Source organism: Heterocephalus glaber, unplaced genomic scaffold (assembly GCF_053883595.1).
Source record: "Heterocephalus glaber isolate CG9 unplaced genomic scaffold, H.glaber_assembly_v1.0 deba00001504, whole genome shotgun sequence".
NCBI lineage: Eukaryota > Metazoa > Chordata > Mammalia > Rodentia > Bathyergidae > Heterocephalus > Heterocephalus glaber.
Window position 1 is genome coordinate 15,022,778 of NW_028258324.1, and position 17,808 is coordinate 15,040,585.

The window sequence follows — 17,808 nt, forward strand, 5'->3', positions numbered from 1 at the left end:
AAGGGAAAATGACATAATACAATATGCAACAAAGATCACTTATCTTTGAGAGAATGTAGGGGAGTGCAAGAATGAGAATAAGGGGCCCAATTTAGGAGGTTAATGAAGTCCAGGTGAGGATAATGGATTGTTCTAAGACAGTAGCCATAAATACAAGAGACATTGACAGGTGTGAGATATATTTAAGAGGTCTACAAAATTAAGAAGCTTACTACCAGTTTCATGTTGCTGCAAAGAATAAGTTGCCTATAATAAGTTAATAATGTTAGCTATTACTACTGTCATCAATGGGCTTTCCAAAAGGATATGATCAGATATAGTTATTTTAACATTGGAAGAAGTCCTAAATGTTAAAAACATCTAATGGAAGCTTATGAGTTTCTCTAGCAATGAAAATGAATTAGAAACATGCAGTATAACTGAACCACTATAGGTATCTGATATAAAAATATGGTAGAACACCAGAGAGGTGTGGAGTGAGTAAAAAATGAGGCATGATGAAATAAAAAGCCTTCAAGTGAAATAAACAGGTTAAAAGAGCTGGCAAAGTAAGGGTGGTTTTGCCACAAGGCCGAAATACTGTACCAGAAAACAGAATCTGGAGAGACTTTTTAATACTACAGAAAATTTCAGTTAAGTGGACTGAATATACGGTATTGGTTTCAGAATATTATCAGCAAGATGAAGCTAGGCTGATAATATTTACTACTCATTATACAGCTTGCACTCTGATGCTTACTCCGTCACAGTGACTATCGAAGTGGTAAGCCTTCAGTTTTCATCTCCAACATGCACCCACAGATAACCTAGCCACAATAAAGGCGGTAATTCTCTCAATACTGTCATAAGTCCTGATGACATCTATGAATTACCCTACATGTGAACCATGTTTCTTTCTCCCAGCCATCCACTGAAGCAACTACATTGGGGAAAAGAAATAATCAAACTTTTGACGTGCTACTGGACTCTGGTTTTGGATTAAAACTAATTCCAGGAGACCTAAAATATCACTGTGGTCTACAAGGCAGAGTAAGAACTTATGGAGGTCAGGTATCAATGGAGTTTTAGCACAGGACTGTTTCAAAGGGGGTTGCCAAAGCCATCCTGTTGTAACCTTCTCACTTCTGAAGGCATAATCAGAACAGACATACTCAAAAGCTGGACAAATCTCCACAATGGTTCCCTGACCTGTGGATCACCTGTCCCTGTTATGGTTAAAAAGGGATAGGAGGAAGCCTTTAGAACTGCCTCTGCCTAGGAAAATACAGTGGACCCTCAAGTTACAACCAGCCTGACATACAAAAAACTTGGGTTAATTAGGTTAATGGAAGATTCATCTGCCTCTTGTTATCTATAGTGTGTACCCAGGTAAACATCCAAGTCTCAGCTGTACTGACGTACAAACAACTTGAGTTACAACCAGGCCTCAGAAACTGATCGAGTTCATAAGTCAAGGGTCCACTGTAATAAATTAAAAGCAATACTGCATTCTTGATGAGAATGAAGAAATTAATGAAGCCATCAAGGAGTTGAAAGATGTAGGGAGGAATGGTGTTTCCCAACACAACTCAGTTGAATTTGCAATTAGTTATCCAAATCAGGATTATCTCTAAAACAAAATACAGAAATAAGCAATACTGGGACTACAACTGTCAGCAGTAACTCCCAACTCTGAAATCCTTTGTTGAGCAAGACAGCTTCATAGTTCTCTTAAATAAGTTATGCTTTACTTTAGCTTGAATAATACATTTATGAAAATAAACTGATACTGTTATTTTATACATTGGAGCTCTGATAAAAAAAGCTATATTGCTAAAAAGATCTGAAAACAGCATTACTCAAAGAACTTTAGCTTAGAGCTACAGAAAAACTTAGATTTGAAACAATTCTGTCACAATAATTACAAGTCTTTAAGCAAGATCCTTAATCTCTTGGGTCCTCAGTTTTTCCCTCTGTCAAATGCAGATAGCATTAACAACTGCGTCATGAAATCTTATTAAAAGGAAGAGTATGGGGCAGAGATTTAGCTCAGTGGTGCCACCGCCTGCCCTACAAGTGCAAGGACCTGAGTTCAATCCTTGGTACCAAAAAAAAAAAAAAAAAAAAAAAGGAAGAGTAAAATACGGTAATGTTAAAATACTTGGTATGTTTCTTGGCATATGGTTAAGTATCTAATAAATTACAGTATTATAATCAGCAATATCTCAGTGCTACAAGAGAATATCACAATTTTTCGTACATACAGTACATACTTATTGTTTGTATGTATAATTTGAAAAGGCAACTTGAGGATTCAGATGGTTATATTTGTTTTTGTTTTGTTGGGGTTTTTTTTGGTTTTGAGACAGGCTCTTGCTATATAGTTCACACTGGCCTCAAACTCATGATGATCCTCCTGCCTCAGCCTCCTGAGTTCTGGGATTACATGCATATACTACACACAGCAAGACTTCTGAATTATAGAAATTGTAACAACTGTGGATTTAAGACTCAATATATTTTGTCTTAATAAATGATGCTGGGAAAACTGGAGGTCCATGGGCAAAAATTGAACCTAGACCCATATCACTCACCAGGCACTGAACTAAAATTGAAATAGATCAAAGCTCTAAGTATAAAAATATTTAATCAGCTGGAAGATAGAATAGGTAAAACTAGAAAATATAGGTGTAGGCAAAGACTTTATTAATAAATCCCCAACTGCACAGGAAATATTACAAAGAATCATCAACTGGGATCACATCAAATTAAAAAGCTTTTGCATAGCAAAAGAAACTACCAATAGCATGAAGAAACAACCAACAGAATGGGAAAAAAAATTTTACCAGCTACTCCTCAGGAAAAGGAATAATATCTAGAATATCTAAAGAACAAAAAAAGTCAGACCTCTCAAGTTTAAAACCCAATTCAAAAATGGGCATCTGAAATGAATACACAATTCTCAGATGAAGAAACAGAAATAGCAAATAAATATATGAAAAAATGGTGAATATCCCTGGTAATTTGAGAAATGCAAATTAAGACAACACGGAGATTCCACGTCACCCCAGAAAGAATGTCTATCATCAAATCAACCATTAGAAAACGTTGACAAGGCTGTGCAGAAAAAGGAACCCTTCTCCATTGTTGGTGAGTGTAAACTGGTACAACCACTATGGAAATCAGTATGGAGATTCCTCAAGAAACTAAAACTAGAGATTTCATTTGACCCAGGTGATACCTTCTAGGTATCTTCCCAAGAGTTAAAAGCATCATATCATAGTGATATTGCATATTCATGTTTTATAGCAGCACAATTTGTAATAGCTAAATCTTGGAAACAGTGCAGATGCCTATCAGTTGATGAATGAATAAAGAAAAGGTAGTATTTATATGCAATGGAGTACTACACTGCCATAAAGAAGGATAAACTTGAGTCATTTGTAGGAAAATGGATGGATCTCAAGACCGTAATTTTTTTTTTTTTTTTGGTACTGGGGATCGAACTTGGGTCCTTGCACTTGTGCAGCAGGTGGCAAAACCACTGAACTAAATCCCCGGCCCTCAAGACTGTAATTTTAAGTAAAATAAATCAGACACACAAGTTTAATTATAGTGTTGTTTCTCTTGCATGAGAAACCCAAAGGGTACAAAGGGAGCATAATGGAGGATGGATACTGGGAAGCAGAAGGGACATGTTCAAATAGGGAGGAGAAAAAGGGAGGGGTAGGGGGAAGGAAAGGAAGGGAAAAAAAAAAAGAGAATAGAATGAAAATAGACGTAAACAAAGCTTCTGTAAATGGTGAGGGAAGGATCGGTTGAAGGATGAGGAGGGGAAAGGGGAAAAAAATCAAGATATATTATGCATAGGTACAAATTCCCTATGATGAATGTGATTAATATATATGACAAATATGTACTAATAAAAAATAAAGTTAAACATGTCTATCTAAAGATGTGGCATAATATATGAATTATAAATAGTATGCTAACTAGAAAGCTCAGGAATATGAAAAAACATGATCTAAAGATTTTATAACCACCATTAATAGCCCTATCATACCCATCATTAAACATATCTAAACAGGGATACTCTTTTAAAATTTAAGGCATCCTATTAACACAGAAAATGAGAGCCTTGGCTAACTACGTCTGATGTAGCATCTGGTTAATTTTTTTTTTTTTGGTACCGGGGATTGAACTCGGGTCCTTGTGCTTGCGCAGCAGGTGGTGAAACCACTGAGCTAAATCCCCAGCCCTGGTTAATATTTTTTTTCTGCTAAGTTTGTTGAAACTTCACTTTTTTTTTTTTTTTTTTGCTTTTTGAGTCAGGGTCTCACTTTGTAGTTCAGGCTGACCTTGAACTCACTATGTAGCCCAGGCTGGCCTCAAACTTGTGGTGATCCTCCTGCCTCAGCTTCCCAACTGCTGGGATTACCAGTGTGCACCCCCATGCCCTGCTGAAACTTTATATCTTGACTTAAATTTTCATAGAAAAATGTATTAAGTGACTAAAATCTCTATAATGTGATGTGGAAACTTGCATTTGATAAAATAGATCCAAACACTCATGTCACCAAATTGAACATGAACAGAAGTTGATACCTGCTTGGAAAGCACTTTCATGTGCCCTACACTTCCTCGACAGTACGCTTCAAGGATGACGCCAAACTGTACTGAGATGGCAGGAATGTGCACCTCTGACCTGTGGAAGTTAATATCCAAATGGTTTATCAAACATTTCAAATCACCAAATAAAAATACTGAATTCTTTATTCTACTAAAAATTAAATTTATGATGTCAACCAAGAACAGAATTCATCACCTTATGCATAATTATTACTTAAATGGTCAACTTTCCAATTTGACTTCAAAATTTGGTACTTTATTAATTCTTTATTCCAAGATATGTAAAATTTTCATATCTTACCTGATTTTCTTTGCGGAGCACAAAGATAATTTTACTAGTTTAGAGACAGCTATGCTGAAACAGAAATCTATGAAATTTGACTGGAATCATACAATTGAAAAATGCCTCAATTGGGTTCTATTCAATTTTTTCCTTACTTAAAAAGTAAGTGTATGTATTTGAGAAAAAGAATGAATACTTTTATTTTGTTGTTTCTGAGAGGTTTAAAAAAAATAAGATTGACTAGGATGAGAAAAGACGACAAGCTGAAAATGAGGAAAAACCAGCTGGGCATGGTGGTGTGTGGCTATAACTAATGGTGGGGACATTCTAGCTACTCAGGAAGCTGATGCAGGAGGATCACAATTTGGAGCCCAGCCTAGGCAGGTTGGTGAGACCCTGTCTCAAGAAAACATAAAAAGAGTTAGGGGGCAGGGGATTTAGCTCAGTGGTGCCACTGCCTGCCTCTCAAGCCCAAGGTCTTCAGTTCGATCTGCGGTATCAAATAAATAAATAAATAAATTAATTAATAAAAAGGGTTAGGATGTAGCTCACTGATAGAGCACCAGCCTAACATGTTCAAGACTCTGGGTTCAATTCCCAGGGCCACAAAAACAAGCAAATAAAATAAGAAAAAAAAAATCTATCAATTAGAAAACCAATATCCAGAAATGAAATCCCTAAAATTAACAGCACAACAGTATAGAAGTCATACTATTTTCTTTAAGAAGTTTAGCCAAGGGCCAGGGATTTAGCTCAGTGGTTCTGGCGCCTGCCTGGCAAGCACAAGGTCCTGAGTTCAATCCAGGTACCAAAAAAGAAGTTTAGCCAAAAAGGAAAAAAAGGCAGTTTTTTCCTCCCTTTTTCTTTTTTAATAAATGTAAGTTTCAACAGACTGAAGTTTAGGTTAAAAAAATTTCTGAGTAAAGAGTCAGAAATGAAGAATCTACAATTTTCCTAGAAAGCAAGAGTAACTTTAGTTCTCATTCCGATTTTACTCCTTTATCAACCTGGTAAAATAAAGTTTATGTTCCAAAAATGATCTAGTTCATAAAGAAACTTAGGGCTGGGGATTTTTGATCCCTGGTACCAAAAAAAAAAAAGAAACTAATAAAATTGTTATAGTAAATTACTTCATCAGCAACAGTAGTCTTACTAATAGTACCACCCACAATCATCTAAAAAGAACAAAAGTCTGCACTTAGCCCAATTATTTAAGATAATAATTATCCTTTATTAGAAAATAGCAATATATTATTAAGTATTTTATTTCAGTTAAAAGTCAAGCAGGCATGGGGGTACACTTATCTGAATTGCTTTGCCAAATCATTAAAATCAAGAGTTTGGGTATTAAGAAATAGAAGACAGGGCTGGTTCCGATGCCTGCCTGGCAAGCACAAGGTCCTGAATTTGATCACTGGTACGGCAAAATAAAAAGGAAGGGAAGGGGAGGGAAGGGGAGGGGAGGGGAGGAAATAAAGAAAGAAAGAAAGAAAGAAGAAAAAGAAAGAGAAAAGAAAAGACAAGATAACCAAATCAGTGTAAATGATATGGATAGCTTGGAAACAAAGCAGCCGACTGTTGCATTGTCTTATATTGTGCTGGATAATATTTGTACTATATAAAGTACAAAGTGAAATAAAAAACTTACCTGAGATGCCAAAATAGAAACTGCCCTATTCTCCGATTAGCAAGTGCTCTTTCTAATAGAAATCTAGAAAGTGCACAATCAAGAAAAGGCTCATATTTTAAAACTTGGACCAGTTGTAAAAGATATTGAGAGAGTTCTTCATCACTGAAAGAAACAAAAGACAGCAAAACTCAACTACTTGTGCCAGGAAAAAAAAATCCCTTCCTACCAAACTATCAAATGATAATTTATTGAAACACGTGGGTCTTTGGGGCCAGGCCTATTATATGCTTATATTCACCATACCACCATTACAATATCACAACAGAACCTAAGATTTCAGATAGGTCCAGAGGGCGTAGAAAAAATGAAAAACTAGATACCTAGGATGTTACTGTCTAAACAAATTAATTGTTACAATTGATAGTTATATTTATAATCAGCTAAGAGTTACTAAAAATTGGGTGCTTTTAACATTGACTTCTGATTGTGCTCTAGGTCTTTAGTCAAGCAATCATTTTTACAACAAAAATTTCATCAATAATGTACATTAGCAATGTATCTTCCTTTGCAATTGTTAGGATTAAGTAATTCATTCTCCCACATCAGTGAATAATTAAACCTTAACTTCAAACAATCTCAATGATAAGGAAATGAATGTATTTCTATGTAGGGATTATACTGATTCACTGAATTAATATGAGTATATTGTGACTAACTAGGCTGCATTAATTCAGGTTAGTGGTTCTCTATTTTGGATCCTATCTCCAAATCATTCACTATAAACACATACCCATCAGAGGTAGTTCTTGTAGCAATAAAGCTATGAATGCCAGGTCCCCTGCTTGCTGTCTATAGTCTTGGATAACAAATGGCTAAGGCAGTAGGCCAAGGCACAGCTGGAACTTAAATCCAGAGTATTAAATGGCAAAAACAAAATTTACAACTATAAAATTTAACAGGAAATATCATCAAAATTAGCTATACAAGGACCATGGGAATCAGAGCAACTACAGGAGAAGAAATCAGGGCATTTAAGAAAAACACTTGGCTTACTTCAAGGGGAACCAGGTAGCTTCTCCCCATGAGGTCTCCAGTACAAATTTATGGAGAATGGGAGCTTTACTTTTTTTTTTTGTACCGGGGATCAAACTCAGGATGTTGTGCTTGCAAGGCAAGCAGCAGCACCACTGAGCTAAATCCCCGGAGGGAACTTCATTTTTAACTTCCTATACCACAATCTTAATTAATTTTATTGTAAAATTTGCACTCATTATAAAAGCTATAAGTAGTGAAAAAACATTGAACATATAAGTAGAAAAAAGCTTTTTTTTCTCACACATGTAATTTTAACTCCTCAGAAATATCCAGTAGTATAATTTCTTTTGGATATCACCTGATTTTAAAAAGAACAGAAAGAGATCATAGCATCCATACTGTTCTGAGGCTTTTGTTTTGCAGATAACTACCCAATACATAATCTTATTTGAAACTAGAAAAAATATAATTAAACCTGAAAATGCCTTGACACGTACTAGGCACAGTGTCAAGTATCTACAGTCCCACCTACTCAGGAAGCTGAGATAGAATTGTTTGAGCTCAGGACTTTCAAGGTCAGCCTGGGAAATGTAGTAAGACCCCAGCTCATTGCTTCTAGGAAGGGAGAAAAGTAGTAATCAAGACTATTATGAAGACTTCAACTTTAACTGTAATGCACTTGCTTAAAAACGTATTTTTAAAAAATTCCCATGACAACATATTAACATTTAATTTGAACAGTACACAGACTGTGTGAGGAAAGAGTTAACATAGCAGGCTTAGCTGCTACTGTTTGGAATGCCTATTTACAGGGTTGGCCTGTGTGTGGCTTCTGGGAACTAAGATTTCAAAAGGATTTCTACCACCCTAATTGATAATTAAACTTAAACTGTGCACTTAAACTGTACAAACAGTATGGTTTATGCTGCACACCCAGCTTCCTTACGGGAATCTAGAAATCTGGTACATGCTAGACAGAGGGCACTGATGTGATTAGTACCCAGTAAAAGCTATGGCCATCAAGTTTCACACAGCTTTCCTTGGCTTCTTCTTTTCTTACGAGACATTCAAGGAAACAACCCCTTCCCTACCCACCCCCAAGTTATTCCCTGCCCCAAAGAAAGCCACCTGCAGTAGTAGATACCTCATCTGACGCAGGCAGCCCACTGCATATTCCCGTACATACTGATCTGGATAGTTGAAATCCAGAAGCTCCAGGGCCTCCCTCGGGGGCAGTTTAGGCCAAATCTGAAGCAGTGCCTGGAGCTGTTTAGAAATTGAAACTGGTTCAGAAAAGATGGAGGACAAAAGTAATCTCTTTTTCCTTGGCAGAAAGGAGCATAGACATGGGCTCAAAGAAAGGAAAAACATATTTTAAATTATTTATTGATTCCTAAAAATTTCATTCTGGTTAATATGGACTAAAAAACAAGTAATTACTTTTGTTGCTGGAATATTTATAGGTAAATAAAACCAGGTATTGTATACCTATGTGAAATAGAGTAAGACACTGAATATATGGATTCTAGAATTATTAGCCATTACATACAGTATCATAAGAATTTAAAAAAGAATCCTTGGGTATAAGCTGAAATTCTACATGTAATTGGATTAGTACAGATATAGCCACATCTTTGGGAATCCCCTATTCTAGGGAACCCAAACCTTCTAGAGAGGACTCTTAACTGCCTGCCATGAGAGCACTGTGAAACTCATCAGGTCACTTCTGACAAAGTCCTTTCTTCCTTGCGGTTTTGATATGTTTATATCATGTGCTCTTCTAGGGTATAATTGGAAGAAAACTGGTTATGGGGGAAAGAGGGAAAGTGTTTGATTTGTGGTCCTCTCAAAATTCAAATCTATCTGGGGCTGGGGATTTAGCTCAGCAGCACCGTGACTGCCTTGCAAGCACAAGGTCCTGGGGAGTTTGATCCCTGGTACCAAAAAGAAAAAAAAAAAATCAACTCTATCTGATAAAACCTTATTCCTTAGTATTTAACTTCTCTCATTGAATTTTTATAAGTATCACATTAAGTACCTCTGAGATGGATGACATATAAAATGCATGCAAGATCAATACTACAAAACTGTGGCAAATAGACTGTAGTGATTCGAAGACTTTATATCAACTGACTGCTTGATCTTTACGTCAAATTGTGAGAGGTAACCTGGGAGTGCTTTCTGTCTGCCTAGTAGACATTTACCTGTGCTTGATCTTAAGTTACTGGGAGGTAAAAATTAAATAAAAACACTTAATATTTTATTATTTAATTCTACAAGTTAGACAACCCATCATTAATTATATCTAGTTATCCCCTAAAAAAGTCAACAATATCTAACTGAAATTCTAGCAGCTAAATTAAAAAGTATTTTCTCACATTAAGCAAAAGTTAAGTTCATTAAAGATGATTTTTAAGAAATTAATTTTTTCAACTGTTACACATTTGTGAGGAAAAAAATACTTTGATTTTTAAAAACTCGATTACTACTATTGACATACATATACATAAATTATTAATTTGAGCCAGGTATGGTGGCACACATTTGTAAGCCCAGAACTTAGGAACCTGAGGTAGGAAGACTGCTACGAGTTCAGACCAGCCTAAACTACATGGGAAGATGCCATCTCAAAAATCCAAAATAGATTCAACATGGCTGAATGGAGAAGGGCTCACACTGACCTACTCAGAGAGAAATCAAGTAAAAACACAGGTAGGTGGAATAAAGGGAGGGACATACATCCTGATACCAAAATCAATCTGAAATAAGAGACTAGTAAGTAGATCAAATAAAACATAGGCACAGGACTTCATAAAACAGTATCTCAGGCCACAGGGCTACCAGTGACAGGGGCAGTGCCAAGCAAGAATTGCCATACTGGGAGCTCCCCAAGAAACTGATGGACTGAAAAGGTGGGGCTAAGTCAAGGCACACAGGATAGATTTGGGGAAACAAAGGCCTCTGGCCTCTTCTGCCTTCCTCCATACAAAAGACACAGCCTGGCAGCAAATTTCGCTGGCAAACACAGAGGCAAATGACCAGAAATAATCTGCTCCCTCCCCCTGGGAGAGACCACCATGACTGCAAAGTTAGGGACTGTAGAGGAGCAGAGGCAGGGAAAGGAGTGGCGACCAGTGGCTTGAGAGAAAGATGCAGTGGCTCACAAGTGTAGTGCACAGGGGATTTAAACAGCCCCGGGTTGGCACCTAACTAGCTAGAGAGGAGATTGAAGAGGAACCTAGCAGCCTTGGGCTATAATTCACAGCAGTGTCAGCACCCCCACCCCTATGACAAGCTTTGGACAAGATAAAGAAGTGCCCTTGGGGGTGAAACAGAAGGGGCTATGCAAAGATCAAGTGGAGCTCGTGGTATACAGGGCTGGGGCAGCCCCAGGTGATCTCTGCCTGAGGATGCCACAGCAATGATGTGTGCCTTATAAACCCAGCTACTCAGCAGGAGGAGGCAGGAGGATTACAAATTCAAGGCCAGCCTGGTAATTAAGTGAGACCCTATCTAAAAGTAAAATAAAAAGGTCTGGGGGATGGTAGCTCAGTGTTCCCTGGGTTCAATTCCCAGTACTGCAAAAAAACCCCCCAAAAACCAAACTTTAGACACTAGAAATAAACTCAAAAGAAAACGTTTCAGTCAGATGTGATGGTGCATGCCTGTAATTTCAGAACCCTGAGAGGTTGAAGTAGGAGGATCACCCATGTTTGAGCTCAGCCTGGGCAACTTCAAACCAGACCTTCTCTTAAAAAAAAAAAAAAAATGTTTAGGGATGCAGCTCAGTGTGAGGAATAGGTTCAATATCCTATATCACAAAACAAAACGAACCTTCTACGTTGAAAACAAAATCTTGTATTTAAAAGATGAATATGATTAAAATAAACATGCCATTCTTTGGAGCCTAACACTCCCACTCCTCAAGCACATAATAGATTTTGTGTATTCTTTTTCCTGTATAAACAAAAATTCCTCACTTAAAAAAAGTTTTTTTTGAGACAGAGTCTTGCTATGCAGTCCAGACTTGCCTTGAACTCACTGTGGGGCGCAGGCTGGCTCCAAACACGTGGCAATCCATGTGCCTCAGCCTCTCAAGTGCTGGGATTACAGGCATTGGCCACCACACCTGGCTTCATTTAATTTTACAGTCATACACTCAGATCACAAAACTAGAGAGTGATTAAATTCAAATAAGTATGATGAATTTGGTTATCCAGGAGCAAATCTGGTTATTTTAACAGGCCAAATTTATTTGTTCTGATTTTTAAAAGAAGCCATTTTAAGGGTCTTTGTATTGAGTGCTAGAGGCCATTTAAAGTTGAAGTGGTTTTCGACAGTTTAGAAAATTAAATCAAGAAGCTAAAACATGGAGGTTTCTCAGGAACTAATGGTACACATTTATAACTACTGCCTAGCAGAAATCAAGGTTAAAGTTGATCTGAATGGTTTACGATCTAAATTACCTACTATTAACTTCTACAATAGAGAAAATTTTCAATCAATATTCATTTTACAACAGTCATTGCAAAGGGTCTTAACACTAAAAACTTTGGACTTCATTGATGAAACTGGTAGAAGGTGCCTGGGATCTAGCATGTGCTTGTTTAAATTTAAAAGGACTGGGGCCGGGGATTTAGCTCAGTGGTTTCGCTGCCTGCTGCACAAGTGCAAGGACCTGAGTTCAATCCCCAGTACCAAAAACAAAAACAAAAACATATAAAGTTAAAAAGACTGTTTAACAATCATCTCTTACCTCCAAATCTTGTCTCTAATAAAAGTCTTTATATAACTATGTGTCTTTATCTACTAGTTAACCAAACTAAAACTAAAAATAAGGGCTTATTAGAATAATAAAACATAAACTAGTTAAAAATATTTTTATCTCTCATACAGATGACTATCCTAAAACCCGTATATCAATTATCTTTAGTGAAAAATATGGCAACTCTATACCTAGAACATGAGATTTTTTAAACTTTCTTGAAACTTTCTTGTTTATTAGAGTAAAAGTTTAAACCCTCAAAATTTCTTCTGCAGAAAATTATCCAACATACAGAAATATACCTACAAGGAAAAGACAGTTTACATAAAAATCAACTAAGTAACATATGTACCCAAAAGAGTTACAGAAGGGCCAGGGATTTAGCTCAGTGGTTTTGTTGCCTGCTGCGCAAGCACAAGGACCAGAGTTCGATCCCTGGTACCAAAAAAAAAAAAGTTACAGAAATGATCTTTTGTTACCTGAGCAACATCTTCAAGTTTATTCCACTTGATTGACAGGAGTAATTTTGGCAGTGACTGTGGGAAATTCTCTCTGCAGTCTTGTCGCAAAGTCCAAATAAGATCCATTTCATTCTCACACAGCTGAGACAAGGGATCCCTGTCCAAGATTTCTTTCAGTACAGCAAGAAACTTTTTTCCACCTCGACTCTAAGAAAATAAAATACTCATTACAGAATTTAATGATGCAAACATCACTGGCAAATATTCAGCAAATTTATATGCAATGGATTCATACATAATTGTAACTTTACCATGTGAAACACAAAAATACAATTTCCTCAGAATACTGTGTATCCTATTTATAAGTTCTCATTTCTCAACATTTAATTTATAAGCTAAGGATGAACAAAAGAGCTTTTAAAAAAATTTTTTTATTAGTATGTTGCAGTACATAATTTTACACCCCCCCCCATCTTTTGATCCCCTTCCCACTGGAGGAAGATCTATCTCCCTACTTCCTATTATCTATCTTTTATTTTGTTCTTTATGCTTAAAACTGCAAAACTTTATGTTCCAAAACTGCAAAATATATACATATTTAAAATCCATGTTTAAACACCAGGGGGCAGTAGTGCCTTTGGCCTAAAAAAGTCACATTATTTGCACTGAATTTCTTAAACAAAAAAAACTTATGGTGACCCAAATATATAAGATTAAAAATACTAAAAGGCACCCTCTTGGGTCAAAAGCTTAACATGTGCAAGGTCATGGGTTCCATCCCCAACACACACACATACACACACACACACAAACACACACACAAAAGATAACAACCACCCAAAAATCAAGACTGTACGTTGGCTAAAATCAAACATGAAAAAATTACAATTATCACACTTTCTAACCAATCCCTATAGGATCATACTAAAATAAAAAAGGCAGAAAGATCACTTGAGCTCAGGAGTTTGAGAGAACCTTGGCAACACAGTGAAGAGGTGGGGGGAGGGAGAAGGAGAAATAGAAAAGAGGAGAAAGATCAGGAAGAGGAAAGACAAAGAAGAGGAGAAAGACATGAAAGAAAACAAAAAAGGGGAGGAGGAGGAGGACGACGACGACCACGACGACACGACAACGACGACAACGGGACTCCCAAGTGCAAGGTCCCGAGTTTGATCCCTGGTACCAAAAAAAAAAAAAAGGAGGAGAAGGACAAGGACAAGGACAAGGAGAAGGACAAGGACAAGGAGGAGAAGAAGACAACAACAACAAAAAGGAGGAGGAGAAAGAGAATGCATGTAATCTCAGCACTCTGTGAGGCTAAATAGAGAAGGATCACAAATTTGAGCCCAGCCTGGGGAACTTAGTGAAACTGTATTAGATATTTTATTTATATATATATAATATATACATTATATATATATATATTATATATATATATGTATATATGAAAAGAAAAATAGTATATTCTTTCAACAGATGGTGTTACCCTTGTATGGGGGACCCTAGAGGGTGTCATATATCGCAGAAAACCCACTAACTACACTGTTTGCCCTTAGAGAAGAAATTGAAAATGCATGTGCAGCAATCTCAATGATCAAGGTTACTTAAACAGCAGTTTGCTATACTAATAAATGTCTGGAAGTTAACGGCCACCACTTTGAGTACTTCTTGTAACTGTAGAGGCCAAAGGTAACTTGTATTAATCTCATGATATCTCAATAAATTTTTTATTTATACAAGTTTTTATTTTCCTGAAGTGTGTACACATTTTTTGGGCAGACTCTGTTTATATGGGAGGGAGGGGTGCCTCAGTGTAAAGCCCTGGGGTTCCATCTCCATTACCACACATATGCAGACACATATATCACCTTAGTAAGGAAGCTAACCTGCTCTTGACATAGGAGAACAAAATTGTCGTTATTCCTCTCATCCAAAAGCCCAAGTTTTAGGGCTGGGGATTTAGCTCAGTGGTTCTGGTGCCTGCCTCGCAAGCCCAAGGTTCCGAGTTCGATCCCCAGTACCAAAAATAAATGAATAAATAAATAAATACAAAAGCCCATGTTTTAAAAAGTGCTAATCTATAACTTCCCTAAGAAATAAGAGTGCTTAACATAGGAATCTTTTAGTGAGAAAATACAGACAGGACTAGGGATCAGAACTAAGACCCATGTAGCAGTGAGAATGCTATGCACACAGTTCTGAGGGAGCTCCAACTCAGAATTAAAGCATTTAAGAAGTAGAAAGAAGCCAGAGGAATCACAGGGTATCACTAAGGGAGTTGTAGGCAGAGTAGTTCCTGTGGTCAAGCATGCTCCTTCCTGTGTTTGTCCTGAGCTGGGACAGCAATGGTATGAGGTCCAGAACGAGGTGAGAAGCATGGGGACTAAGCCCTAGGGAGCCGTCGGATCCCAGAATGTATGGAACTCTTCACCTGTATGAAACTCTATCACTTAACAGTTATTGGAGAAATGTTACAGAGAAAAGGCAGACAACCAGGGAGTGTCAAACATAACAAGTGCTAATGTTAAGAATCACCACAGCTGAGAAAAACAAACCAATAAAAGAAAGTTGCCCCAAAAAGACCATATTAGAAAACTAAAGCTATTTCTTCAAGGAGAACAAGTATGACATTGAAAAAGAAACAATCAAATAGTTTTAAAAATTACTGAAATTGAAAGGGGGGGGGAGGGGAGGGAAGCTGGATGTGGTGATGAATGCACCTATAAACCCAGTGCTCTGGCTGAGATAGGAGGATGCAAAGTGGAACCCAGCCAGGGCAATTTGGCTACTTAGTGAGACTTTGTTGCAAAATAAAAAAATTTTTTAAAAGGGCTGGAAATATAGCTCAGTGCAAAGGTCTCACTAAAGATTTTAAAGGTAGTTCTATTTAATGAAACAAAACAATTTTATTACAGGTATACACTTTTCAACTTGTGAGGTAATTACAGTTTAAATTTAGGAGGTAACAATTACATAAGATGTATTGGTTCTAATGTGTCTGTCTGGTAACCCTCTATTAAACTATATTGCTCCTTGAACCTCAGAGGTATGAATTAATATTCACTGGTTCTGCAATAACCTTATCTAAATCAAAAGGTTCCCTAAACACTGAGGATGCAGTAATCTTGTCCAGGTTTGGTATACTTATTTTAAAATTAAGCACACGGTACAATTAATAAATAGTGAAACTAAAACTGAAAGCCTTTCTATAACATCTACATTCTTTCTTCCCCACAGCTAGGTAAGCAGTTTCTACCTACCAATACTAAACTAATGTATAAATACCAATATCCTTTTTCCTTTTAAAAAATGAGACCATTGCCAGGGATTTAGCTCAGTGGCACCATGCCTGCCTTGCAAGCGCAAGGTCCTGAGTTTGATCCCCGGTACAAAAATAAATAAATAAATAAAGCATTATCTACATAGTTTCTCCTTTTTTTGATACCGGGGATCAAACTCGGGTTCTTGCGCTTGCAAGGCAGGCAGTGAAACCACTGAGCTAAATCCCCAGCCACTCCTTTTTTGATTTAATGCACTTTGGAGATCCCATTGTCATGTTTGCTTAAGTAGACCTATGTCACTTTTTAAATGCTTTCTTAACATTAGTAACCATTAATTATTAAAACATAGATATCCGTACTGATAGACATTTTGCTTATCTCCAGTTTTTCCCCATTAAAACTGTCCTGCAGCTCACCTGCCTTGCAAGTGCAAGGTCCTGAGTTCTATCTCCGGTACCAAAAATAAAATAAAATAAAACTTTCCTGCAACTTGTATATTTGACTATTTTACTTATATACTTCTTTATGCATATGCTTTGTAGATTCCTAGAGGTGAAATTATTAGATCAAAATGTATGTGCATTTTTTGTTTTTTTGAGACAGGGTCTCACTTCGTAGTTTCAACTGACCTGAAACTCACTATGTAGCCCAGGCTGGCCTTGAACTCTCACTGATCCTCCTGCCTCATCCTCCCTAGTGCTGAGATGACAGGCATGTGCCACCATGCCCGGCCTGTATATGCATTTTTAGTACTGATTCTGCCAAACTGTATATCCTAAAAGGGTTAGAATTTACAAACCTACTCTCACTCTGTAAGAGGTAGCTTTTTTGTATTTCTGTGAGTCTTTTTAATTACAATCCAATGAATAAAAAAAACTGTATCACAGTATCTTAACTTGTATTCTCTTATTAATAGTCAGCTTTCATTCTCTTACTCATAGTCAATATAAGGTTATTTTTCTTTTCTCCTTCCCTCCCTCCCTTATTCCCTCCCTTTTTAATTATTTTGTTTCATTAAATAAAACTACTTTTAAAATCCTTCTTGGAAGCCTTTTTTTCCAGCAACTCATAATACAAAATGAATGGAGAAAAAGACAGGGAAATAAGCAGTATTCAGCTCCTGTGGTCTCAACCTGGCCCAGAGCCTTTCTAAACTGGGAAGACCAGACACCTGGCACTCCTGCTCCTCTTTCCTGGGGTCAAGAATTCAAACTCAAATGGCAAAATTTAAGGCAAAAGACAACAGTATAGAAGTAGTGGTGATGACTTCCACTGAGATTTTGAGAGCTCTAATGGCAAAGCAGAAAAGAGCCTAGACCAGGCATTTCTCCAAACAGCCAAAATTAAACAGTGCTTTTATATTGTTAAAATGAGAAAAACAGGGCCAGGGATTTAGCTCAGTGGTTCCGCCGCCTGCTTTGCAAGTGCAAGGTCCCAAGTTCGATTCCCGGTACCAAAAGAAAAAAATGAGAAAAACATACACATTACTTTTATTTTTGCTTTCTAACCTCTATGTCATTAATGTTTTATGTGTTCAATAGCTTTGTTAAAGAAACTTAAATGTTGGAACCTCTGACAAAAGAGAATACTAGATTAGAGCTCAGCAAAGTCTTAAGCTAGAAATAGAAAGTAGAATAAAAATATCCATTCTTTTACATTTTCCCATGGTACTAGGATTTCTTACTCTTAATCAAGCACATGATAGCTAAAGATTGCATTTTCCAGTCTCCCTTATACTCAGTTAT

The 17,808-nt window shown here is 36.9% G+C and overlaps 1 protein-coding gene across 6 annotated transcripts in view; it reads right to left on the reverse strand.

The window, feature by feature from the left end:
- The window catches only part of Pik3cb (phosphatidylinositol-4,5-bisphosphate 3-kinase catalytic subunit beta), a 172,754-nt gene that overhangs the window by 20,830 nt on the left and 134,116 nt on the right, over nucleotides 1-17,808 (reverse strand). For all 6 annotated transcript variants that reach the window (XM_004834330.3, XM_087186229.1, XM_021249649.2 and 3 more), the window contains 4 exons: nucleotides 12,801-12,989; nucleotides 8,701-8,822; nucleotides 6,540-6,683; nucleotides 4,585-4,684 (listed from right to left, as the gene is read on the reverse strand). In XM_004834330.3, coding sequence (XP_004834387.1) covers nucleotides 4,585-4,684; nucleotides 6,540-6,683; nucleotides 8,701-8,822; nucleotides 12,801-12,989 — 555 coding nt within the window. The remainder of the gene's footprint in view (nucleotides 1-4,584; nucleotides 4,685-6,539; nucleotides 6,684-8,700; nucleotides 8,823-12,800; nucleotides 12,990-17,808) is intronic.